The 26,538-nt window shown below is 38.6% G+C and overlaps 1 protein-coding gene across 2 annotated transcripts in view; it reads left to right on the top strand.

Moving 5' to 3' along the window:
* Positions 1 to 26,538, top strand: part of cul1b (cullin 1b) — an 81,501-nt gene that overhangs the window by 13,582 nt on the left and 41,381 nt on the right. For both annotated transcript variants that reach the window (XM_052015531.1, XM_052015533.1), the window contains exons 2-3: positions 6,620 to 6,912; positions 25,045 to 25,219. In XM_052015531.1, coding sequence (XP_051871491.1) covers positions 6,773 to 6,912; positions 25,045 to 25,219 — 315 coding nt within the window. In that variant the 5' untranslated portion in view covers positions 6,620 to 6,772. The remainder of the gene's footprint in view (positions 1 to 6,619; positions 6,913 to 25,044; positions 25,220 to 26,538) is intronic.

A 26,538-nucleotide genomic window follows, 5' to 3' on the forward strand; every position in this document is an offset into this window, starting at 1 on the left:
ATGCAGGTATCCTGAAAAACATCTAACAATGAACTCAGTGGATTGATAACCTTTTGTCATTGCAGCACATCCTAGGAAGGTAATCTAAAATCAATCTTGCATAAGATTGTTACGTGCTGGCTACTACTGATGGCAGCACTGCGAGACTTTTACATTGCTATGTCCTGATTGTGACATCATTATTAAATATGAAGAAAATTATTTTAGTCCTTGGGTGCTTATGAAAGGTTTAGAGACCAAAAGTGGATTCAAGAATGCCCAAGAGTGAAGTTGAGATGATTTTAAGAAGTCATATCATTGTATTGTTTTATTGTGAAATTTGACCAAAGGCAGCTGCTGCTGTTCGCAATGAGTATGGCTTGAATTTCTGCCTTTGAGTCTTTTAAGATTATTAACCATTTTGTTAATATGATGAGAAAAGCTATACCATTTTTGACTCCAGTATTATGTGGCATTTTGTAAAACAACAATTACAATTGTTACCTCTGGTGTTTCTAGGGAATCTGTCTTTCCACTTATTTCTTATTTACTAGCTGCCCCATGGCATCATAATTCAGGAGCACTGAATTAGTTCCCACAAGTGTGCTGATGACACCCAATTCTGCCTCCCTGTAATCACACTTGACTTCTCAATTGTCTCCAAATTTTCAAACTGCAAACCCAACACTCAGTATTGGATGATCAGAAATGTCTTCATACTAGATTTGAGTCAGAACAAAGCCATTTGTTTTGGTCTCTTCCTTAGCCCCGCTTCCATTCCTCTCTGGCATCTGTCCAAAACTGAGCCAGACTCTTCGCAATCTGTGTGTCATTTTTAACCTATGGGCGATATTCACTAAGAGCACCTGCTTTTACTTCTAATATTGATTGACTTTGCTCCTTTTTGAAGAGATCCTGGGGCTAATGGGCCAGTTTAGCTGGATCAAAGTTCATTGAGAAGCAATGAAAGTTTATAAAAAGATTTGGAGGATGGTACTGTAGCAGCAGTGTTAACCTTTGTGCTTCAGAGATCCAGGTTCATTTATGGCATTGAGTGTTGTATGTTGGAGTTTGCACATTCTCCTTGTTACAGTGTTTTCCCCCCCAAAGTTCTTTGGTTTCTTCCCGTATGCCACAGATATGCTGGTTGGTCAGTTAAACTGGCTACTAGAAATTGCCCCTAATGTAGGTGGCAGGAGAATCAAGAGGAAGGGGTAGGAATAGGAATGCAAGACGGAAAATGTAGTTAGACGGGTGGTAAATGTTTGGCTGAAGTGCCTGTTTTTTCTGTGCTGTATGACTATGACCTTATGATAATTAAAGTTTCCACTAATTGGTGTAATGATAACAGATGTCGGGGATTGTCAGTAGGAGAATGAAGTGACACACCATAATTTTTTTCCTCAAATTGCTACAGAACTATGGAATCCTTTGTCGTAAGTTGCTACTTGGAGGATATAGAATTTTTAATAATTGTTGAATATTTCAATAGGAAACACTGTTCCAAAAACTGCCTCCAACATCAGTGTATTAGCATAAGACTTTCCAAGTTTCTAAAAGCTACCTGAGCTTTCTGTATTAGCAACTGCTGATGGAGCTCCGTTTTATCAGCATGATGAAATGTTGTGTTTCTTTTCCTGTTTTCTATAGGATCTTTAAGGAATATGATTATCTGGCAGAAATATTTAGCCTGTGAAACCTATTTGACCCCTTTCGGGTACATGCATATCTGTTAGAATAATAAGGGAAAAATAAACAGAGGCAGTTCTGAGGACGCAAGAATAGAAGTTGTAAATATTGGGATGAAAGATTTTGAGAGCAATAGAACAGGCCCCGTGTTCCGAGTTCAAGAGGAAAATATCATCTAAGAGTACTTGTATGTCAGGGAGGTCGAGTTAAAGAGAAGGGACTCCTTGGAAGATGAGTCCTGGAATCTAGGAGCATTGGTGTCTTGGAAATGCTTGTATATTCAAACTTAACAACTGCTTTAATAATAAATGAGGTATTAAAAGTTGAATAGCTTCTTTTGTGGGGGGGGGTGTGGAAATGGTTAAGAAATTATTTATTATTTACCTACACAATATTGAAAAGTATCATCTAAATGCATAAGAAATAGAAGAAGGAGTATGCCAGTTAGCCCAGCATGCCTTTTTTTTCCATCTAGTAAGATCATGGCTAATCTTTAATCTTGGCACTACTTTTCCACACTAATTCCATATTCCTTGAGTATCCAAAAATCTATCTGTCTTGGTCTTGATTGTACAGATCCTCCCCAGGTTACAAACGCCCAGCTTATGGACAGCCCATATATATGAACAAGTGTCTGGGAGACCAGTGAGATGGATTTGCTGGCTGCTGCAGGCATTTTCTGTTGGGTGGGAACTGGGCATTTCTGTGTGCCTTCTCTCAGCCGAGCAGAGCTGGGAACACTAAACAGACTCGCTCATTCACTCGCTGAGTCAGTGAGGCTGGCTGGCGGCCACTCTTCCCGTGCCACCGTGCTCTCTAGTCATGGCTATTTCTGTGATTCTCTTCCAGGCACTGTATTTATTCCATTTTCAACTTGCAATCTATTCGGGTTATGAAGTCCCCAGCAACAGAATCCTTTTGTAATCCAGGGAGGACCTGTATTCAGTGACTAAGCCTCCACAGCCCTTTGGATAGAGAAGTCCAAAGCTTTACTACCCACTAGATGAATAAATTTCTTTTCTCTGTCTTGAATGGCAGACCCCTTACTTTGTGACTGTGACCTCTGGATATAGAATTAATAAACATGAGTTGAAGCCAGTAAAATACTGAATTTCAGTAATTTCATGCCAACTTACTAACATTGTACTTGGAGGTGAGAAATCCAGAAGCCTGGACTTTGGAGGAAAGGACTGCATTGGGTGAAGTAATTGTTGTGCAGTTGTAAAAGAGACTGAGTTTCATTTTCTGAATGAGTACACACACCATCATTTGTGGCACTATCAAAGAGAAGGGTTAGAATTGATCTGGCAGCTGAAAACTAGACATCCATGACAAGCTGTGGATCATCAGCAGAAGAGCTGTATTCCAGTTTAATGTCATGGCCTTCATTATGTCATTACTAGCAGGACAAAGTCTTGCCCTGGTTGAATGAGAAGTATACACGAAAATACTGGGAGCAATACTAGGCATAATTAAAAGTGAGGTGCCAACCCAGTGAAGTAACAACACTGGTCCAAATGCATCCTATACAACTCAACTAGCATGCTATAGGCCGATCTAAGCGATCCCACAGCCAGTAGATCAGATCGGCATTCTGCAATTATGCCAGATCCAGTTGTGAAGTGTGATGGGCAGTTAAACTATGAAGAGAAAGTGGCTAATCAGTGCTAGTAGTGCTCAAAACATTAGTGTAAAAGTCCAGGCAGAAGTATCCATCTTCATTCAGCTATTTTCAGACTTGAACTAATGTTGCTAAGTATCATTCTGAGCCTCACAAGTGGGAGGTGCTGATCAACTCAAACATAAGTGCCTAGCCGCCCAACTTTGGCTGTCATTACTCTGGTGGTTGAGTCACCATTGATGAAAGAGTTTAACTAGATAAGCTCTTTTGCTTCAAGAACAATTCAGAGGTTGGTGATTTTTTGCAAGGTGCTTGCCATGCAATGACCCAAAGGCCTTTCATCATGTGTATGAATAACTATTTCATAAAAAAACAATCAAGAATATGTTGTGTGATAGATCCAAAATGTCTCAAGCTGTAGACTGTGATATAATGTATTCTTCTTGAGCCAGGAATTCAATGAAGTTCTTAATTTACGACGTCATGTGAATGTCTGCTTGATTGAAGTCTTTTTTTAACCTCTAGCATGTAATGATAGGTCAAATTCCTGCCTGTGCTCCGAACATTGTCCGCATACATTGTGCACTGAGCTTCCTGTATACATTATTATGCACTTTGAATTGACGCAATTGAGCAGTTTATACAAGGGGGAAAATATTTTGCTCGAATGATGAAAAATCTACTGCATGAAAATGGTAATTGCAGGGTTTGCAAGATTTAAAAAGCCACCTATAAACAAATATCCACAAAACTGCTAAATATGCTAAAATTGAACAGTGGAGGGATGTTGTGTTCTCTAAAGTTCCACTAAGGAATGTGTTTTCTTCAGAACCTGAATACATAATAGTTATAGGGAAACTACATTATTAATGTGATAGAACTGAATAAATGTTAACACTGAGGTGAAATGAGTTGTTAGGGATGTAAGAAGTGTCGACTCCTGCAGAAAACTATTGGACTGGATGGTTTCTGTGATGTAATGTGCTGGAGGAAAATGTGATGTGGCTGTCATTAGTTCGTAAATAGAATTCATGGGATAGTGATTGAAATAAATGGTCAGCCACAGTAATAGCATCAGTCTAGTGTCTATTGGTGGTGTACAGGTGATGGAGGAAGAAATATGCAAATAAATAGGCCAGTGAATAAAAGCACAAAGTAATCATGGGAGTTTATGTTGGTTACAAGAGGGGTAGAAAGGGAGTGAAACTTCTCAACATGTGCAAGATTCCCTGCTTACCTAACATTTAAGAATCCTGTTGCAGGATTCCTACTGAATCTGATAATGGGAAAGATTGCATTAATGCAGGGAAGTAAAATTCAGAGGATGTCTAGACAGTGGTGATATAATAAGCTTTCAGATCATTGTAAAGGGCATAATTATGTTTATGACTGGATAATAGGCATACTTGTTTTTGGAGGTGAGGAATTGACCTTTGGGTAATATGGAACAATGTTTGCAAACTGTTATGTGGCACAGCAATGGGAAATACATGATTATTCAAAAGAATCCAGGGAGAAAGTATTCTGTGAAAAATATACAATATACTAAACACGAATGAATTAAAAAAAAAGGGAAATAAAAAAGAAATGGCAAAAATACACATTGGAATCAAAAACTCACCAAATTGATGGGGTTTGTTATAGGCTTCAGACCTTTGGACTGCCCATTTCTTCTAAATCATTGTTGATTTTCATTGGTCGCAAGGAGATTGTAACAAAGGATATATACTCCGTATATAGGTACTAAATATGATGCACCTTCATGTACAAGGTAAATTGAGATGTCTGTATATAGATACCCCAAGGCCAAGCTGATAGTCTATTTAAAGGAAGTGCGTCAATGAACTGTATTTCGTTCTTATTATGAGAATAAGTTTTGCAGTGTTCCTTGGATATTGAAAACCATGAGGCGGGGTATTCTGCCTTTTAAAAAGGGGCTGAATGTGTCGAGTTAATATTCTGAAGTAAAACAATTTCTGACAACTGAACTCCTACAGCTACTGCAAGGATACTCACCTGAAAGGCTGTGTCAGGATGCCCACAGAGCTGCATGGAAACCCTACATTTGATAAATGGATAGTAATATCCCCACCCCCAAAACAACTGATTAACTGAGCCCACTTATGTACAATGGGATTGCTATCATATGAACCCCTCAAGCTCATTTTTGAATAATGATAAATTTGAGATTGTGGCCAAACCTTGGTGGAATAGCAGATTTCTTAAGACTTGTATTTCCTCGCCTTTCAGTTATCAGTTATTAGGGTTGCAATAGATGTGATTGTGAATTGATAACAGCATGATGAGTGGAAGTGGGGTATCTGGGATCTTGTTGCTAGATCAGTTGTCTTTCTCAACAACCAATGAGATTTAAGTTTAAAGAAACAAGAAAAACAAAAAAAAGGTAAATGAGATAAATTGGAGTCAAGTTAGAAATAGAAAATTGAATATAAACTTGATTAAGAGGGAGAAGCAGTAAAAAAAAACCCTGAAAATTATAAAAACTGGTTTTACTGCAAAGTTAAGACTTGAGCAAGTTCCCTTGCTCTTTTTCTAGTTCTCTGATGTTGAGTGGCATTCAGGAATTTGTATCTCATTAAATATCAGTCCCAAGTATTTGCGATATTATATCAGTTTTAACAGAACAGATGCCATAATTTCTTGACACGGGAGATTTACACTAAATTGCACTTTTTGCATAGTTTATGGCAGCAGCATAATTCAGCTAACAATTTGTGGTGATTTTGCAGCTCCCAGAACATCTCTCCTTTGCTATGTATATAATAATGCATGGTGTACTTAACTTGCCATTATTTCTGTGTTCATATTTAATAATCTTTCTTTTGAATATTCAGTCATTATTTCAAGTCTGCATTGAGCACAGGCAAAATCTAGTCTGCCAACTATCTTGATTTTGTGAAGCTCTTTTTTATAAATATCTTCCTAATTGTAATAGACATAAAGTTGTTCAAAATTGTATGTTAAATACTTAATGTGGCATACTGTATTTTTTTCACACCGTGGGGAGCTAATATGATGTCATCAAATAGCATCAGTGATTGATATGACACCATAGACTTGGCGAGCCTACAAATTTAGATAAAAACTGAGACCATATTAACTAGTTAGTCATGGTACTTATGTTTTTAAAACAAAAATCTTGCTGTACTAGTAATATCTTGCTGTACTTTTAATTTTTAATACAGAATATTGTAATCTAGTCCAAAAAAATGAAAATGTAGTTTGAGAAATGTTTTGTAATAATCCTAAAAATAATAAAAATGCTCATTGATAATTTCCTTTATTTGAAACTTGTTATTTCTGTTACAGGTTTGAAGAAGTAGAGTCTGGCCAATTTTGGAGGAAGTAAGATTCATTGGCTGTTCACAGTAGGAAGTTGACGGGAATCTATACTGCTACATCTCATGGAGGAATAGCTTTACTGACTGTGAACCTTGCTATAGAAACCTATAAGGAAACAAAATGTCATCAAACAAGAGCCAAAATCCACATGGGCTTAAGCAGATAGGCCTGGATCAGATATGGGATGATCTTCGAGCTGGCATTCAACAAGTTTACACCAGACAGAGCATGGCAAAATCTAGATACATGGAACTCTACACGTATCCTGTTACTTATTCAACATTGTTGTTGGGATCAGTTTGTTACTTCTAGCTTATTCTCCAAGAGTTCAAGTATAGGCAGCAGGATCCCTCAAGGTAGTGTAACTGAAAATATCTTGATTTGCAGAAATGAAGAATTAATTTATGCTTTACATGGTTTGCCAGTAAAGCAAAATATCTTTTTAATGTGGGTTTTGTCATCATTACAACTAAAACAATAAATGAACTTTCTTTGAAGTAGGAAAGTCAAGAACCACTTTTGTAAACTATTTGTTTTGCACTACCACTGTGCTTTAGAGGGGCCTTAGGTGGTTCTACAGTAATGAAGAAAAGTGTGGAATGGTTCATAGTAATTGCTGTTTACTTTAAAGTTGCTGCGAATTGCTCATCCTTAGTGATATCAGTGAAATGGCTAGAAATAAAGCAAAACACTGCAGATGCTGAAACCCCCAGAAAAAATAAATTGCAGGAATTAATCAGCATTTCAAACAGCATCTGTGCAGAGATAAATGGTTCATGAATACAAGAACTTGTGAATTACGAGCAGGAATAGGCCACTTGGCCCCTTAAGCCTGTTCTACAATTCGATAAGATCATAACTGATCTGACTGTAACACCTTCACATTGCTATGGTAACATTTCACCCCCTTGTTTATCAAGAATGTATCTTCCTCTGCCTTAAATATTCAAAATCTCTGTTTCCACTACCCTTTGAGAACTCACATCTTCGGAGGACATTTCACCTCGTCTTGGTCTTGGATAGGTGACCCCTTATTTTTAAACCGTGACCCTTTTAGATTCTCTTTGAACAAGACATTCACTTCACATCCACCCTGTCAGGACCCCTCAGGATCTTTTGTGTTTCAACTAAGACCCCTCTCACTATTTCTGAACTCCAGTGGATACAAACCCAGCCTGTCCAACTTTTCCGTAGTAGACAACTCACCAGTTCTAAGTATTAATTTGGTAAATCTTCCCTGAACTACTACTGAGGGTTAACATGCTTCCTTAAATAAGGAGACCAAGAGTGTACACAGTAATCCTGATATCTTGCCAGTGCCCTATTTAGCTGAAGCATAACCTCTCTACTATTGAATTCCCCTAGCAATAAACGATAATTAATTGCTGTACCTGCACACTGGTCTTTTGTGAATCATGCAGGAGTAAATGCAGAGTCTTCTGCATTTCAGAACTTTATAGTCTCTCATTCAGAAAATGTTCTTTTTTTCCCCTTCAATATTGGACATTTTTCACATTTTATGGCATTATACTCCATTTGCCAGATCTCTACCCGCTCACCTAACCTAGCTAAATCACTTCTCAGCCTTCTCACGTCTCTTTTCACAAACTTATTTAATACCTTTTTGTGTCACCAGCAAATTTGGCATTATTATGTTCTCTTCATTTAAGTCATTAAATAAATTGTTTTTTTTTAAAAAAAAGTGAAGCCCCAGCACTGATCCCTGTGATGCATTGAACTTTACATTTTCTCAACCAGAAAAAGAATGTTTCTTTCTTCTTCCTGTTAGGCAGCTAGACTTCTACCCATTCCAATCTGTTACCTCTTACACTGAGCTTTTATTTCCCAAAGTAATCTATGACGTGATATCTTATCAAATACCTAAATTTTCTAAGCACCCACAGATTACCCCCTCTCATTATTTACAGCACCTTACTTCTGAAAAGGGCACCTATAAATTTGTTTTACCAAGTAAACAGTTTCGCCAAAGAGAAAATCACATTTATGATTTTCCCTTAGGCAAAAGTGTTTACTTGGTAAAATTCAAGTTATTTCTGCTAATTGCCCAGATGTCTAACAATAATAACATAATATTTCTTATCAGAGGTGTTAAGTTAACTGGCATATAGTTTCCTGCTGTCTGTCTCCTTTTTAAATAAAGGAGTTGTATCTATTTTCCAGTCTAATAGAACCATGCCCAAATTTAGTGAAATTTGGAAAATTTTTAATCAAAGCTTCAATTACCTCATTAAGTGCTTTTAAAGCCCTGGTTCCTCTTCCTCTTCCATTTTCATTCTGATAACATTTGATCAGAAGTTTTAAGATGCAGGATAGATCAAATCACTAAAGCAATGCCTCGTTATCAAAGGGACAAGATGAAGAAATGTGGTATCGGTGACCAAATGGTAGTCTGGAGGAGCTGTAAATGTGAAATAATTATTTAAAGTTACCAGATTAAGTAGAGAGAAAAAACTGATGGTTTATTTCTGCTCTTTGTGATTTTTTATAAATGACTTGGATGAGGATGTGGAAGAGTGGGTTAGTAGGTTTGCTGATGATACAAAGGTTGGTGGTGGTGTGGATAGCGTAAAAGGTTGCTGTAGATTACAACAGGATATTGATTAGAATAGAGCTGGGCTGAGAAGTGGCAGATGGAGTTCAAACCAGATAAGTGTGAAGTGATACACTTTGGAAGGTCGAATTTGAAGGCAGAATATAAGGTTAATGGCAGGACTCTTAGCAGTGTGGAGGAACAGAGGGACCTTGGGGTCCACGTCCATAGGTCCCTCAAGTTTGCCTTGCAGGTCGATAGGGATGTTAAGAAGGCATGTGGTTTGTTGGCCTTCATTAGTCAGGGTATTGAGTTCAGGAGCTGCGAGGTAATGTTGCAGCTCTATAGAACTCTGGTTAGACCACACTTGCAGTATTGTGTTCAGCTCTGGTCGCCTCATTATAGGAAGGATGTGGAAGCTTTAGAGAGGGTGCATAGGAGATTTACCAGGATGCTGCCTGGATTGGAGAGCATCTCCTTTGAGTGTAGATTGAGTGAGCAAAGGCTTTTCTCTTTGGAGAGAAGGAGGATGAGAGGTGACTTGATAGAGATGTACAAGATGATAAGAGGCATAGCCCGAGTGGACAGTCAGAGACTTTTTCCCGGAGTGACAATGGCTAACATGAGGGCATAATTTTAAGGTGATTGGAGGAAGATATAAGGGGGATGTCAGGGGTAAGTTTTTTTTACACAGAGCGTGGTGGGTGTGTGGAACACACTGCCAACAGAAGTGGGGGCAGATACATTAGGGACATTTAAGATACTCTTAGATAGCCCTCCATGTCTCTATCATTCATGTGCCTATGTGGGAGGGAAGGGTTAGATAGATCTTAGAGCAGGATAAAATGTTGGCACAACATTGTGGGCCGAAGGGCCTGTACTGTGCTGTAATGTTCTCTGTTCTGTTTTTAAAAAATATAAGATGATAGATGCATTGAATTATAATGAGGGTAGCACAGTGGCACGTGCGGTAGAGCTGCTGCCTTACAGCTCCTGTGACCTGAGTTAAATCCTTGCCTCGAGTGCTGTGTGGAGTGTGCTTATTCTGCCTGTGACTGCCAGGGCATCCTCTAAGTGCTTCATTTTACACTTACATGCCAAAGTATGCAAGTTGGTGGGTTACTTAGCCACTGTAAATTGTCCCTAGGGTGAATGGTAGAATCTGGGTGTAATTGTTGGGTATGTGGGGAGCATTTAGGAAATGTCTTAGAAGGTTAAGGCTATGGACCAAACATTAGGAGATGGGATTAATACAGAAGGGTGCCCACTGGTCAGTGTGGACGAGTTGGGCCAGATGCCCATTTCCATGCTGTACAATTTTATGACTAATTTTAAAAAAATGCAATTATTGCAAATGTGTGCTTGATGATCAGTGAGGACATGGTGTGCTGAGGGTGTTCTGTGCTGTTTGACTCTATGATCAGCTGGAGGCCATTCAGCCCCTCCTTGCTCCACCATTAAATATGATCACGATCGACTTTTTTTGTTTTTCCTCAGTGCTATTTTTCTGCACTAATGTCCTTTAATTTCTGTAATACATGAAAATTTGTGGAAATTGTCAGAATTCTGGAGGCTAATTTTGTTTCCCCTACAAAATGGAAAACAAATTCTCCACAGCTTTGACTTGATGCCTTCTCTGTATATGTCATTCATGGTTAAAGAATAGTATCCTGGTCTATTAACTTTTTTAATATGTGTTATAGAAAGTCTATATGCATTTTTTGTGTTGTCTATGTGTGTATAATATTTCTATAAATGCTGGTATTGAAAATTACTGCTGGCCTTGGGAAGTGGAGCACTTTCCATCTTGGTGCTTTATGTCAGCATCACAGGTTGAGTGGAGGCCAATGCAGAATACAGGCAGTCCCTGAGTTATGTAAACCAAATTTTCCATAAGTTGGAAAGGAAGTTTCAATGAAGGTTGATTAACATGAACATTTATTTATTGTCTTCCCCTTTGTAGTTACAATGGTAAAGAATCAGAATGTCCCACATCCAGAGGCTAGTTTTGACAGCCTTAAAGTATCATTGGATATTGTTGGATAAGGTATTTTACAAGTGACAATAGAAGAGGTTGCCTTGTTAGTTTCCAAAGCAAGTCTCTTCGGTGGCCTCCTTCTGTAAGCTGGCACCTGTGTTCTTAACACACAATCGTGTCTGTTTGATAACTATGGGATGGTTACAGATAAACAGCTTTTTTTTAAAAGAAAGACCTGGTTGTCTTTTGAATTAACAAGCTGTTACCACTATTCCATAACTCCTAAAGATGTTGGCATTTCTGTAACTAATTTTCCTAACTCGAAATTCTTTCTGGGAAAAAAAGTGGGAAAATTCTTTTTAAGAAAAAAATGTGGGAAAATTTGCATTATATCAGATTTTATAAGTCAGGTCTTCCATAACCCAGGGAGGTCCTGTATAGGCATTGAGCTCTGTAGATACTATAATCCCACTACATTAATGGAACATATTTAATTTTTGATATTAACTATGTTTGTGACTTTACTGTCTGAATTTATCCTTTCCTGAGTAGATGTGATTTAGCCTGTATACCCATACCAATGGGGACTTAAATGAGAATGTTAGTAGTTGTATCACATGGGGACTTCTCATCCAGTGTCACATGTAGCTTCAACACTGTTTCATTTGAGCATGGGCTTGTGGCACTAAACAAGCAGAAATTGGTGATTTCACTATGGCCATAGGATTACTGCTGTAGGAACTGGTACAATCAAAGTGGTAGGAAGATGGAGACAATCAAAGCATGTCCTTATGATGTGGCATAACTGAAGGAGCTTTAATCTTCATTTAATGGAGACACATGAGATTTTGCAGATGCTGGAATCTGGAGCAACACACACAAAATGCTGGAGGAACTCAGCAGGTTAGAAAGCATCTATGGAGGGAAATAAACAGTTGACGTTTCAGATTGAGACCCTTCTTCAGGACGGGAAAGGAAAAGGGCAGAAGCCAGAATAAAAATGGAGGGGGAGGACGACAAGCTGGCAGGTGATGGCCCTTTCACCTGGACTCTCCTATCACCTCCCAGCTTGTGTTCCTCCCCCTCCCCCTACCTTTTTATTCTGGCTTCTGCCCTCTTCCTTTCCAGTCCTGATGAAGGGTCTCGACCCAAAACATCTACTGTTTATTTCCCTCTGCAGATGTTGCTTGACCTGCTGAGTTCCTCCAGTATTTTGTGTGTGTGTGGATCTTCACTTAATGATCCACATTGCCTTGAGATTGCTGATAGTGCGTGTATCGCAGAGAGCAAAATTTTTTCAGTTTTGGAAGAGATTCCTTGGTAGTGAAAACTTTTTAAGCATGAAAAAGTACCAATACAGGGAGCTAACCTGATTACCTAACCCTGCTCCCAACATGGACACACAGAATCATACAGCGTGAAACAGAATTTGACCCAAGTCCACACTGGCCATTAAACTTACATCTACACCAGTGCTATATTATTCCACTCGCATCCCCATCAACTCTTCCCAGATTCTACCACTAAACACTAGGAGCAAATTATAGAGGCCAATTAACCTACCAACCTGCACATCTTTGAGATGTGGGAGGAAGCTGGAGCACCTGGAGGAAACCCACATTTTCACAAGGAGAACATTCAAACTCTATACAGACATTATCCAAGATCAGGAGTTGTGAGAGCGTAGCTCTATCAGCCTTGCCACCATGCCAGCCCGATTACCTTTAAGCTCAATCCACCCTACCCAATCAAATCGATGTCTGAGATTTTGTAAGAATTTCTAAATGCCTCTGATCTACAGTAACACTTTAAATTTAAAGCAATTTCAACATTTTTTATTTATTTTTTTATTTTATTTACAGCGTGGTATTTAGTGCCCTTTTAAATACAATTTGTGAAAAACATATTGAACAATTAAAAAAACATCAAAATATACTAAAGAAACTTAAGAAAGTAACTGGATTTGCCTCCTTTGAATTGCCTGGTCAAATATCTCCATTCAAATGAATGAAAGTTCCATAGGATCTCAGAGGAGGATTGCCTGGTATTGTCCTGGGGAATCCTAGCATCAATAGCTGAACTTCATCCCAGTTCACATGTTCAGAATCATTTGCAACTTCTACCTTAGTCCTGCCCACAGTTTCTAAAAACATTATTTTTGAGAATTTTAAAATGATTTTAGTTTAAGTTAAGTTCTTAAGATAAGATACCTTTTATTAGTCAGATGTACATCAAAACACACAGTGAAGTACATCTTTTTGAGTGAAAACTTCAAAGAAAACTTCAATTTTAAATCTAAATTAATAAATCATTGACAATTTTTTAAATAGTTTTGGAATGAACTGAGGTTTTTCTTTAATGTTTTAACTGAATGTTTCTTTAGAGACAAAGATCTCTCTTGGCTATTTCCTTACATTAAAATTATAAGGTAAAGTATAAAGCAAGTGCTAGAAATGGAGAGCTGAGGCAGCATTTGAAGAGAGGAAAAACAGAAATGTTACCTTTCACTACAAAGGTTTTCCCAGTTATAGAGGCAGGGAAGGAGTGCAGTGGAAAGTCTTTAATGGGTTAGAAGGTAACATCTTGGTTTTCAATTAATTACTTCTGCAGAACTATCTGCTATAAAAAATACAGGGGGGGGGGAGGAAACTAAACCCTTAGTTTCCAGTTCTCATAAACTCAATCACCACCTGGCAGCTATCTGAAACTAAACTGGGCTGTTGGTAAGGGTGGGGTCATATTTGAAACTGAGCTTAGCTTTAGTCCGGATACCTGTGTAATTAGCAGGATCACCTATTTGTAACCACAGGCTTTGGGCCTCCCTCAGCTATTCTGCAACACTCATCTGTGCCATTGGAACAGTCTTGCCTGGAGCATACAATGTACCCTCGGCCAGTCTCCTTTGTTCTACTTTAGTGCCCCTTACTAACTCACGCAAAGTCATCTTCATACCTGGTATGTGCTAACGTACATTGGATTCTGGTTAATCAACCCCTTGATTTTTGTCCTCTCTCCATTATTCAAATCCTTCCAACAGCCTAAATAATTTCTAGCCATTTAACTCTTTGGGGTATTACTGCTGCTTTAATTCTAGGCTCTTGATCATTTTTCTCACTTATTCCAGCATGGACAACCATACCTCGCCTGCTAATTCTAAAAACTTTGGAATTCCCTTCCTAACCCCTCTGGCTCTAAGCCCCTCTTTCCACCTTTAAGGTACTACTAAAAATATCTTAAGTAACTCTGTTTATGCTCACTTCTGCAAATTGCCTTGGGATGTACTTACTACATTAAAAGCATTATATAAGTGGCAGTTATTCTTTCCACTATTTTAATGCAGTAATTCATTGTTTTCTTTTGCTGCATTGAATATCAACAGCTTCAAAAACATTTTGTAGAAATTGATGTATGGGGGGGGGGGGATATTATTACACGTTATGGAAAAAGGGGCCAAGTTCCCTTTTTGTCCATACTTTTAGCTTTGTAGGAAATTTGACTTGGCTGTCTAAACAAATATTTCAAAATAACAATCCCACTCGTCATAGAGTCGTACAGCATGGAAGTGGGCCCTTTGGCCCAACTGGTCCACGCTGACCAAGATTCCTATTTAAGCTAGTCCCATTTGCCTGAAATTGGCTCATATCCCTCTAAACCTTTCATATCCATGTACCTGACCAAGTATCTTTTTAAATGCTGCTAATGTACCTGCCTCAACCACTTCCTCTGGCAGCTCATTCCATGTACTGACCACCCTCTGGGTGAAAAAGTTGTCCCTCAGGTTCCTATTAAATTGCTCCCCTGTCACCATAAACCTATGCCCTCCAGTTCTTAATTCCCCAACTTTGGAAAAAGACTGTGTGGATACACTATATCTATGCCCTTCATAATTTAATACACCTCTATAAGATCACCCCTCTGCCTCCTACACTTCAGTGAAGAAAGCCCCAACCTGCTCAACCTCTCTCCATAACTTAGTCCTTCGAGTTCCAGCAATATCCTCCTAAATCTCCTCTGTACTCTTTTTTTCAGCTTAATGGCATATTTCCTATAGCAGGGTGACCAAAACTGTATACAATATTCCAAATACAACCTGACCAACATCTTGTACAACTGCAACATAACACCCCAACTTCTATACTCAATGTCCTGACTGATGAAGGCCAGCGTGCCAAAAACCTTCACTGCCCTGTCCACCTTCCACACCACTTTCAGGGAATCATGTATTTGTGCTTCTAGGTCTCTCTGTTCTACAACAGTCCCCAGGGCCCTACCATTCACTGTGAAAGTCCTACCCTCATTTGTCTTCCCAAAATGTAACACCTTGCACTTAAAATGAAACTCTCATTTGCCATTCCTTGGCCACCTACCCAGCTGATCAAGATCCCTCTAAATCCTGAGAGCCATCTTCACTGTCAATGACACAACCTATTTTAGTGTCATCTACAACTTACTAACCACGCCTTGTATATTATATATCTCATCCAAATCATTGAGACAGATGGCAAGTGATATTTAATGTAAAGATAAAACAAAAACTTAGATACATTGTTTCTCATTGCCAGTAATTTGTCTTCACTGGTTTTGTGGCCAGCAGTGCTGTGCAAACAGTGTAATCTTGTATTTCAATTTAAGTTTTTCAGCACATTGTTTTTCTACTAACATTTGAGATCCCTTTGAGAATACAGTAGGTTAATGTAACAGACTTGCATCCGGGGCCAGAACTATTGCTCCAGGAGCATGAGTTTGAATCCAACCATATCAGCAAAAAGGAATTTAAATTCAAGTAGTAATCTGGAAAAAAGTGTTGGTAATGATGAAAATGAAGCCACTTGATGGTCATTTAAAAACCCACCTAATTCATTTCTGGTTAGACATCAAGTCAGTCATCTCACTTCAGATCCAGAGTATGATGCTTGACTTTTAACTGACCTTTGAAATGACCTAGTAAGCTGCTTGCTTCAAAGCAATTAAGAATGGATGGTAAATAATGGCTTTGCCACTGATGTCTACATCATTTGAATGAATAAATTAAAAAATGAATTGCGGTCAACTGGGAATAATACTTAAGACTTTAGTCAATGTATTTCAAACTGTTGTGTTTTTAGAATTTAATTACAATCCATTAGGATATGACTCTTCTAAGCCGTCCAGGCTTGTAACAGATATTACCCATTTATGGGAATAAATGAGGAGAAGCAAAGCATACATTTAACATAAACTTTACACAGTGTGCCACCAAGACAGTGTTTTAGATGGGTAATGGAAAAGGACTTGTTAGGAATGTTTATGTATTAAACTAACAGATTCTTCATGTTATTCTGAAGAGGTACAGTACTGTGGTGCCATAGTAATTAAATTGGCACGTTAGTAATCCTATAATTTGGGCCAACAATCAGGAGATGAGTTCAAGTCCCATTATTCCAGCTGTGGAATTCAAACTCAGTTAGTATTGGGAACTAATAAAATAATATAACTAGTACCCAGAAGGATGGTTGCTTTTCTTAAGAAAAACATCTTGTTTAGTAATGCCCTTTAGGGGAGGAAACCCTTCATCCTTAGCCAGACTGGCCTATATGTGACTTCAGACTTGCAGTAACTCTGAATTGACCAACAAATTACTTAATCAAGCCACTACAATAAGACAGAAACCAAATAAGACTGACCACCCAATATTTGAATTAGACATTAAATTTGAATATGGCAAGGTTGGTCCCAGCATAGTTAACCTTACAAAGGTTTCCTCAAAACAAAAACTTGGGAGCAGGTGTCAAAATTAGGAAATACAAAGTTTGACATGGTTGTATCTAAGGATTCATTCCTTACAGGCAATGTGCCTGGCTCCATCAGAATCTCTGAGTACTTCCAATCCTACCAGCAGGTCACAACCTCCAGTGTCATTAGTGCAGGGTATGAAGGCAGGAGGTAGTAGCCCTGAGAGTCTTGAACGTATATTTCAGACTCTATGAAGTCTCATAGTGTCATATCAAAGGACAAAAAAAAACACTTCTTGATTGCAACCTACTGTCCTCTGTCAGTTGATGAATCAGTCTTTCATGTAGACCTGGAAGAAGCACTAACGGTAGCATAGGTACAGAATGTCATTGGGATGGGGGACCTTGAATGTATGTCACCAAGAATGTCTTGGTGGCACCACAACTGACTCAGGTGATTATGTCCTGAGGCACACAGCTGATAGACTGGGCCTGCAAAAGGTAGTGAGCATGTTAACATGAGGAATAAGCTGATTTGACCATGTCTTCCCAAATCGACCTGTTGGAGATGCATCTGTCCATGACAGCATTGCTGGAAATGACCATGCACTGCTTTTGTGGAATAAAATCTTGTCTTCTCACCAAGGACATCTTCCATGGTTTTGTATGGCACCACAATTGTACCGAATTGGACTAGCTCTGTCAGCCCAGTAACAGGCATCCACAAGGTGCTGTGGGCCATTGGCTACAGACATGCATAACCTTGTCCTCTTACAAACCAGGAAATCAGCAATGATTCAATGGCAAGTGCAGAAGGACATGTCAGGAGCAGCAACAATCCTACCTGATAGCAAAGTGTCAAACTGATGTTGCATGACAGGACTACATACTTGGTAAACACCATGTGTATATAAAAAGGCAAGGTTGAAGTTTGAACAGCAATATTCAGTTTGAATGCCAAATGTTTGTTACATTAAACTCCCTCCTGAGATTCCCACCATTAGAGAATCCTGTCTTTAACAAATGAATTTACTCCACCTGATAACAAGACGTGGCTTGCAGCAGTGGATACAGCTAAGGTGACAGAAGCATACAACACCTGATTTGTAGAACTGATGACATGCATTCCAGAACTAGATCTAGCTGCACATCAAGGCAAGCTGTTCTATCTACACAAATCTGAATGTTTGTTCTCCACTGAGACGTTGTAGGCCAAAGGTTCCTGGGAGTTGGTGGGGATGTTGCACATTGAGGAAACTTTGAGCACATCTTTAATCTTTTCCTCTTTCTGTTAGGTAATAGAGTTTGGAACAGAGTGTCTGTTTTGGGAGCTTGGTGTGGGCATGTGAAGAATGTGACCTGCCCAATGTAGTGAATGAGAGTAACCAGGGCCTTATTGCTGCGGATATTGGCCTTGGACATGACATGAGCATTGGTTCACTTATTTTTCCAGTGAATTTGGAAGATCATGTGGAGACAGCATCATTGATATTTTTCCAGTGTCTTGAGGTGCTTGCAGATGCTAGAAATCTGAAATAAAAGCAGAAAATGCTGGAAATGCTCAACAAGTCAGGCAGCATCTGTGGGCAAAAAAAAGAGTTAATGTTGCAGGCCCCCTTCGTCTTTGACCTAAGACATTAACTTTGTTTCTCTTTGCACAGGTTTTGCTTGATCTTTTCCAGCATTTTTGTTGAATGTGGAAATTTGCCCAGATATGTCTTTTTATTTTCTGTGTAGTTACTGCCCAATCATTCTGCTCTCAATCATCAGTAAAGTGATGGCAGTTGTCAAGTGACACTTGCTCACCAGTGTCTAATTTAGGGTTTGCCAGAACCACTCAGTTCCAAACCTCATATTTGTTTTGGTCCAAACATAATTACTGCTTTGGTGTGCAATTTTCAGCTGTTTCATCAATGCCCGTACTTCCATACGACGAAGATCAGAAATGAGGAGTTCGCTGATGATTATACAGTGTTCAATTTTATTTGCAGCTCCTTATTAAATCATTGGCTGATAAATGGCAAAAAAAAGGAAGACAAGACAAATGACCACTCCCGACGAGAGAGAGAGAGAGTCATGTCGGATATCCTTGATATTCAATGCTATTATATCGTTGCTGAGACCATTATCATCAACATTCTGACTGGATACTCATCAGGAGTATTCTCATACTGTGGCTGTAAGTGCAGATCAGTGGCTGGGAATTCTGTGGCGAGAGACTCACCACCTGACACCCTTAATCTTTCCACCATCGATAAGGGACAAGTCAGAAATGCGATGGGATTCTCTTTACTTGGCTGAGCAACACTTGAAGGTCAACACCATCCAGGGTTCATGGGGATGTTACCAGGACTGGAGGACTTGAACTATAAGGAAAGACGAGATAGGCTGGGACTTTTTTCCCTGGAGCATTAGGAGGCTGAGGAGTGACCTTGTAGAGGTTTACAAAATTGAGGGGCATAGATAAGGTGAATAGTCACAGTCTTGTTCCCAGGGCAGGGGAGTCTAAAATTCGAGCATGTAGGTTTAAGGTGAGGGGGGAAAGATTCAAAAGGGACCGGAGGGGAAACTTTTTCATGGCAGTTGGTATATGGAACGAGCTGCCAGAGGAATTGGTAGAGGCAGGTACAATTTACTATGTTTAAAAGACGTTTAGATGAGTATATGGATAGGCAAGGTTCAGAGGGATATGGGCCAAACACAGGAAGTGGGACTAGCTCAAGTTGATAACTTTGTTGGTGTGGACGAGTTGGGTTGAAAGGCCTGTTTCTGTGCTGTATGACTCTATAAAGCAGCCTGCTTGATTGGCACCCCATCCACCACCAACGCACTGTGGCTGCAGTGTGTACTATCTACAAAATGCACTGGAGTTACTCTCTGAGGGTACTGTGACAGCATCTCCCAAACTCTCAATCTATGTGCTTATGATGCTGCTGCAAGCAAGTTTTTCATTGTAAGTGTATCTCACCATACTTGTGCATATGACAATAAACATGACTTGACTTAGCCGCTACCTCCTAGACAGAAGAAGGGTCACAGGTACCATGGGATAATCACCACATTCAGGTTCTCCCCAACGTTGCAGACTAACCCAACCTGGAAATATCTCCCCATTTCTTCATCATTACTGGGTCTAAAGCCTGGAACTCCACCCCTCCATCAACACTTCAGTACCTTCAGAAGAACTGTAGCGATTCAAGAAGGCTGAGAAAGTTGATTCCCACCTCCATGTGGACAAGGAAGGATGGACAGTAAATGCTGGCTTTGCCAGAGTTACCCACGTTTTGAAAAATAAATACATAAAAGGCTTGGTTATTTGTTGTGAGGAATAAATTACAGACATGGATATCTACATTTGCTCATGATTTTTGTTTCAGTAGTTGATTAAACATTAAGAAATATGTAGGGTTTCAAGAAAGGCATCAAATGCCTTGTTTCTAAAAGCACAATTGGAAAAAGGTGTTTTAGAGATTAAGTTTTTGGGCATTGCATGTAGAAGTCAATTCCTTTGTTTTGTATGTGTTATGCATTTCTGCAGTTTATATTTTGGGGAAATATTTGTTTGGTTCTCATTGTGAGCTATCCATGTTAAATCTGCGGTTAATCTACCAAAAGCATTGTCCTAAGTGTTTAACGTTTAATATCCTTCTCCATCCCACTCAATAAACTGGAAAATCATAATAGTGAGAAGAATCAACTGAATAATGATTTTGGTCCTTTGTAAAAGCTAAAAATTGAAAGATAAGTGAACATTTTAATAGAATCAGAAAGAAGATGAGAGAGAAAAATCTCATCAGCCAGGAGAGGGAAACAAACATATTGGAGTACTGAATTGGTTAAGGCAGTAACAACTACAATGAAGAAAATGAGAGAAATTAAAAAGTATAAACTTGCGGATCAGATCTGAAATTAGATATTAAAATGGTGTAAAATACAGAAACAGGATCCTGCACTGTTCCATTGGTCTTTATTTTGCCCTTGCTTGGATGGCTCGATGAGCTGGTTAGGCTTTTCCAAATGTATATTGTGGTGTTTTTGGGTCCTTTATATGATTGATCTATTGTTTGCAGCACTTGTTATTTAGTTAACTAATCCATGAGCTAGGATTAATGCTAATACATTAAAGACTGAACCAAATGAAGAGTTAATGATATGGAAACTTTATCAGATTGCATATTACTTCCTTTTTATTTATATACTTGATGTATGTGTTACTGATAGGCCAGCAATTATTTCCCTTGAGAAAGTAAAGATGTATGGTAATCAGGAAGATGTGGCTTTTTGACCCAACAACAATGAAGGAGTGACTTTACATTCCCCATTCCAAGTCAGGGTGCTATGTGTAAGTGATGGTGTTCCTGTGCATTTGCTGTGCTTGTTTTTTTTTGGAAGAGATTACTGTTTGGCAAATGCTGTCTCAGAGATCTTGGCAAAAAACTGCAGTGCATATTGTAACGGGTACATGTTGTAGTTTTGGATCTCCGTTAGTGGAGGCAGTGAATATATATGCTGGTAGATGAAGTGCCAATCTTTATTCAGCTTGTGTCTTCCAGATGGTAGCAAGACTCTGGGAAATCGGAGGTAATTCATTCACTGCAGAGAACTGAGCATCTGACTTGATCTTGTTGGTGCTATATTTATTTGCATTGTCTGGATAAGTGTAGTCAATGAGGAGAGATTTAAGCAAGCAAGACCTGTATTCTCTTGATCGTTAATAAATGAGAAGTGATCTTATTGAAGCATGTAGGATTCTTAGAACAATTAAAAGAGTAGCCAGGATAAGCATGGATGAGGAGTCTGGAATTAGGGCCACAATCTCAGAAGGGATAGAAATGAAGAAAATCTTCACTCAGTGAGTGGTGAATTTTTGGAATTTTCTGCCTCAGAGAGCTTTGGAAAGCTCATTCATGGATTACGTTCATAACAGATCGATACATTTCTGGATAATAGAGAAATTAAAAATATGGAGTTGGGGCAGGAAAATGGTTCTGAGGTAGAACAACCATGATCTTGTTGAATGGGAGAATAGACTTAAGGGGCAGAATGGCCAACTTTTTTGTGTTAGTTCACTACCATTTTTACTGGAACTTCTTGATCAAGACATTCTTACTTCACATTTTATCCAGGTTTAGACCAAGGCTTTGATGAGGTCTAATTTTAGTGGTCCCAGTAGAACCCAGATTTTTAATTTACTTAATAATTTTTCAGGATTTGGGCATCACTGGTCTGGCTGGATAAGGATGGCATATTTCTTACCCTCAAGAACATTATTGAACCAGATGGTTATTACTGAAGTTTTTTTAAAATCTCAAATTATTAAGTTCCCTAGCTGCCATGATGGGAAATCAATTCCAGACTCTGGATTGTTGTTCCAGGCACCTGGATTATTAACTGGTAATTTAACCACTGTGCCATCTCTGTATCCTAAATATCAGTGATGTATGTTACTTGGTGACACAGCTAACTGCACCTTCCATCAAATTGCTGATGAGAGAGAGATTTAGGTGGTATTGGCTGGATAGGATTTGTCCAGCTTTTATAGCCAGTGCATACCTGACCAGTTTTTTGTTGTATTAAGTGGATACTAATATTGCAGGTGTAGTGGAACAGTTTGGTTAGAGGTATGGCTAGTTCTGGAGGACAATTTTTTCACACCACAGAAGGAATTTTATCGGGAATCAAAGTCTTTTCGCATTCAGCATATTCAGCCAGTTCTTTCTGATCATATGGAATTAATCAAGTACCTGGGATAGCAACAAAGTGTTGATTGAAAGGTATGAAGATAGGTTAAGTGAGTGAGCAAAAAGTTAGCAGAGAATATTAAATAGGAAGTTGTAAGATTATCCTCCTGCAGTTTCATCAGCATCCTTTAAACTGTAGTTGGAGTACTGTACATAGTTTTGCTCTCTGAAAGGAAAACTCTGCTTGCCACTGGAGGCAATGCAGATAATAGGTTGATTTTTGGGATGAAAGGGTTGATGCTTGAAGACAGTGTGAGCAGGTTAGCTTATGCTCATTGGAGTTTAGAAGAATGTGAAGTGATCAGATTATGAGATGGGTTGACAGGGTGGGGATATCCAGAACTACAGAACATAGTTTCAGATTAAGTTGTTACCCTTTTAAGACAGGGATGAGAAATTTCTTCTTTGAGGGTCATGCCTCTTAGGAATTCACTATCCCAAAGATCTCTGGGGCGAAGTCATTGAATATATTCGTGGCAGAGGTTCCCAGATATTTGAACTGCAAGGGAGTTGAGGGGTATTATGGTGTCTAATTAACTTATGTAACTAACAGCGAGAAAGTGGTGTTGCAGCCAAGGTTGGATTAGCTGTGATACTGTTGAACAATAGAGCAGGCTCAAGGGGCTGATTGGCTTACTCTTGCTCCTGTTTCTGATCTTCTTATGGTATGATTCTGAGAATGACAATATATGGTTATTGTTGGACTAGTCTGAGAACCTTCTCGCCAAGTATCGGTACAAGTCTTCAGACTTTCTTAAGCAGACTTGGTATGGTTCTGAGCATTCTGGTTTCTGAATTGCAGGAGTACAAACCAAAGTCATCCATTCTCCTTAGATACAGGGGAAGTGCTAAATGAGTTGAGATGTGCAGATAGAGAGTTAAGTGATTCCTCTCATGCTAGTATGATTTGTGTTCTTTTCAGTTTATGAATCTTATGCCTAGATTGATGCTAGATTGTCAGAGCTGTATTAAGCTTAATGTATCATAATGATTTATTTGCAACTAAGTAGCTGCGTAAGCCATCTCAGAGGTCAGTTAAAGATCAGACATAAAGGCCAAATTATTTCCTTTTTGAAGCAAATTTTCTGAACCAGATGGACTTTTATGATGATAAATTTTTATTACTTCAAATTCCAAATTCCCCAATGCTACAGTGAGATTTGAACATATCTCCAGTCCTATAGATTGCTAGGGCAGTAACATAACAGCAGTTTTAGTCAGCTTTTCTTCACAAACGAAACTAAATATTTGAAATGTATGTTCCTATGGATTAGTTTATAAGGCTGGACATTGCCATTATGTGGGAAAAGATTGAAATCTGCTTAAACACTGACAGCTTTGCTGAACTGCCTTTGGCTTATTTACTGTTTATGATGATTTGAGCTTTTAAACGTAACATAGTATCTTACAAATTGCTGTGCTTGGAGTTCAGAAGCAAAATAATCAGCAAATTTAGTGGTGACATTTGCCTGACTAATGTAAACCAATAATAGTGGACTAACTTAGATAGACACATGAATGATAGAAAAATGGAGGGCTATGTGGGAGGGAAGGGTTAACTAGATCTTAGAGCAGGATAAAATGTCGACACAACATTGTGGACTGAAGGGCTCGTACTGTGCTGTAATGTTCTTTGTTCTATAACTGTTGTGCAACCTATTAAATTATCAAAATAATTGCAAAATTTCAACCAATATCTTTGAAATTATCTTTTATAGTTAGCTCTAATCTTTTTTAGACATTTTTCTTGAGGCTTATTGGATGACTTTATCCATACACTTGCAAAAGACCAGCTCCTCAGTTTGGTCATGAAGTAGTAAGGATGGGATTTTTATTTTCTTTACAATAGACGATTCACTACTCTTTTAGGATAGAGTGATAGAATTCTTTGTAGTTAAAGGAAGTTGATTAATCTGTTTGGCATTTTATTTGGGGATTTTCAACTTCTTTTAACACCCCTGAAGGACTTTGGGTGAATAAATCATGTAAAATTGCTGTTTACAAATTTCAGCTATTAACGAAGATCAAGAAGATGATGAAGATTAATGAAGTGCTTATATTATTGCAGATTGTTATAGGTGTTAACTTAAAAAAATTACTTTTGGTGTTTTACTGATATATCTTAGATTTTGACCAGTCATTATCCTGTGTGTGATTCACAAATTTTAACATTTGCCTTTAAGTTTAAGATAATCCTGTTATAATTACATCTAAGATTATCAGATGTAAATACAAGAATACAATATTTAGATACCCTTGAGTTATGTAGACTTGACATGAATGCATATTTGTATATAGTTGTTTGTGCACGAAATGTTAATGAACAAGTTTAAGCAGCTGAACCTACAGATTGTATAATTTGTTAAGATGAGGCAACATTCTTGTTCTACTGCCCTTAACCTCTACTGCAGTCACGTTTATAACTATTGTACCAGTGTCCACCAGTCAAATCAAGCACGGGGAGGAGGAACAGCTGCTGCCAAAAAACAGAAGGGCCAAACCCCAGGGGGAGCCCAGTTTGTAGGGCTAGAACTCTACAAACGTCTAAAAGAGTTTCTGAAAAATTATTTGACAAACCTTCTTAAGGTAAGACTGTTTTTGTGCAAAGCCTTACATTTTTAAAAATAAATCAAGCAGATAGTTTGTAACATTTAAAAAAAAACTTCTGTTTGATTCGGCAACTATTTAATACAGTGTTCCATCTGAAGGCACGTTTTTTCCAGTGCTCCATAATCAGTTTCTAATTTGTGTTAAGCCAGGAAGTTCTTACTGACTAATGAAGTCTGGAGTTGCTGTTTGATTTTAATAGTTCAGTAATTGGAATGGGGAAATTGATAAAATGAACACAGTAAAGTTGTAGGGAAGTATAAGGCAAGAAAATCACAGAAGTCTACAGTGCTGCTGATCTTCTAAATGTCATTTAGAGAAATTTAATGTAATTAAAACAAGTCAGTGGGTTTATGAAAGTTAGATCATGCCTGACAAATTTGCTGTAGTTCCATGAGGATGTAACAAACAAAATAGGGGAAACCTGCATATATCGAGTATTTGGATTTTCAGAAAGCATTTGACAAGCTGCCACAAAAGAGTCTGGAGCACAAAGTAAGAGCTCACAGTATTGGGGGAAGTGCATGAGCATGGATTGAAGATTGGTTATTGCAAAGAAGATGGTTGGCATAAATGCTTCTTTTTCAGGCTGGAAAGGTGTAACTAGTGTAGTGCCCCAATGATCATTCTTGGCCCTCAGTTATTTGTGATTTATATTAATGATCTGAAGGAGGAGGCAGAGTGTAAGGAATCAAAGTTTGCCAATTGCACAAAAATAATTGGGAGGGCATGTTATGTTGTGGACTCTGCAAAAGGATATTGATAGGCTGAGTGAGTGGGCAAAGTCTTGTCACGTGGTTAATGTAGAAAAGTGTGAGGTTATGCACTTCAGTAAAAGCAAACTTAACTAAATGGAGGAAGATTGTAGATGAGTGTAGTGCAGAGGAACCTAGATGTTCTTGCGCATGAATCACAAAAGTTAGCAGGGGTGCAGCAGATTAGGAAGGCAAATGACATTTGGCCTTTATTGGAAGAGGGTTGCAGTTTAGAAATAGGGAAGTATTGTTTTAATTGTACAGCTTACAGGTTAGGCCACACCTGGAGTAGTGTACACAGTTTTGATCTCCTTGTTTAAGAAAAGATATACTGGCTTCGGAGGCCGTTCAGAACAAATTCACTCAACCAATTCTTGGCGTGAGAGTGTTGGATTGTCACAAGCAGCCAAAGAATATAGGTTTAATTTCTTTGAAGCTTAGAAAAATGAGGAATGATCTTATTGAAACATATAAGTTGCTGAGGGGGCATGACATGGTAGATGTTGAGATGTTTGCACAAGTGGAGAATCTCAAGTGAAGGAA

This window comes from Pristis pectinata, chromosome 5, assembly GCF_009764475.1.
Source record: "Pristis pectinata isolate sPriPec2 chromosome 5, sPriPec2.1.pri, whole genome shotgun sequence".
Classification (NCBI taxonomy): domain Eukaryota; kingdom Metazoa; phylum Chordata; class Chondrichthyes; order Rhinopristiformes; family Pristidae; genus Pristis; species Pristis pectinata.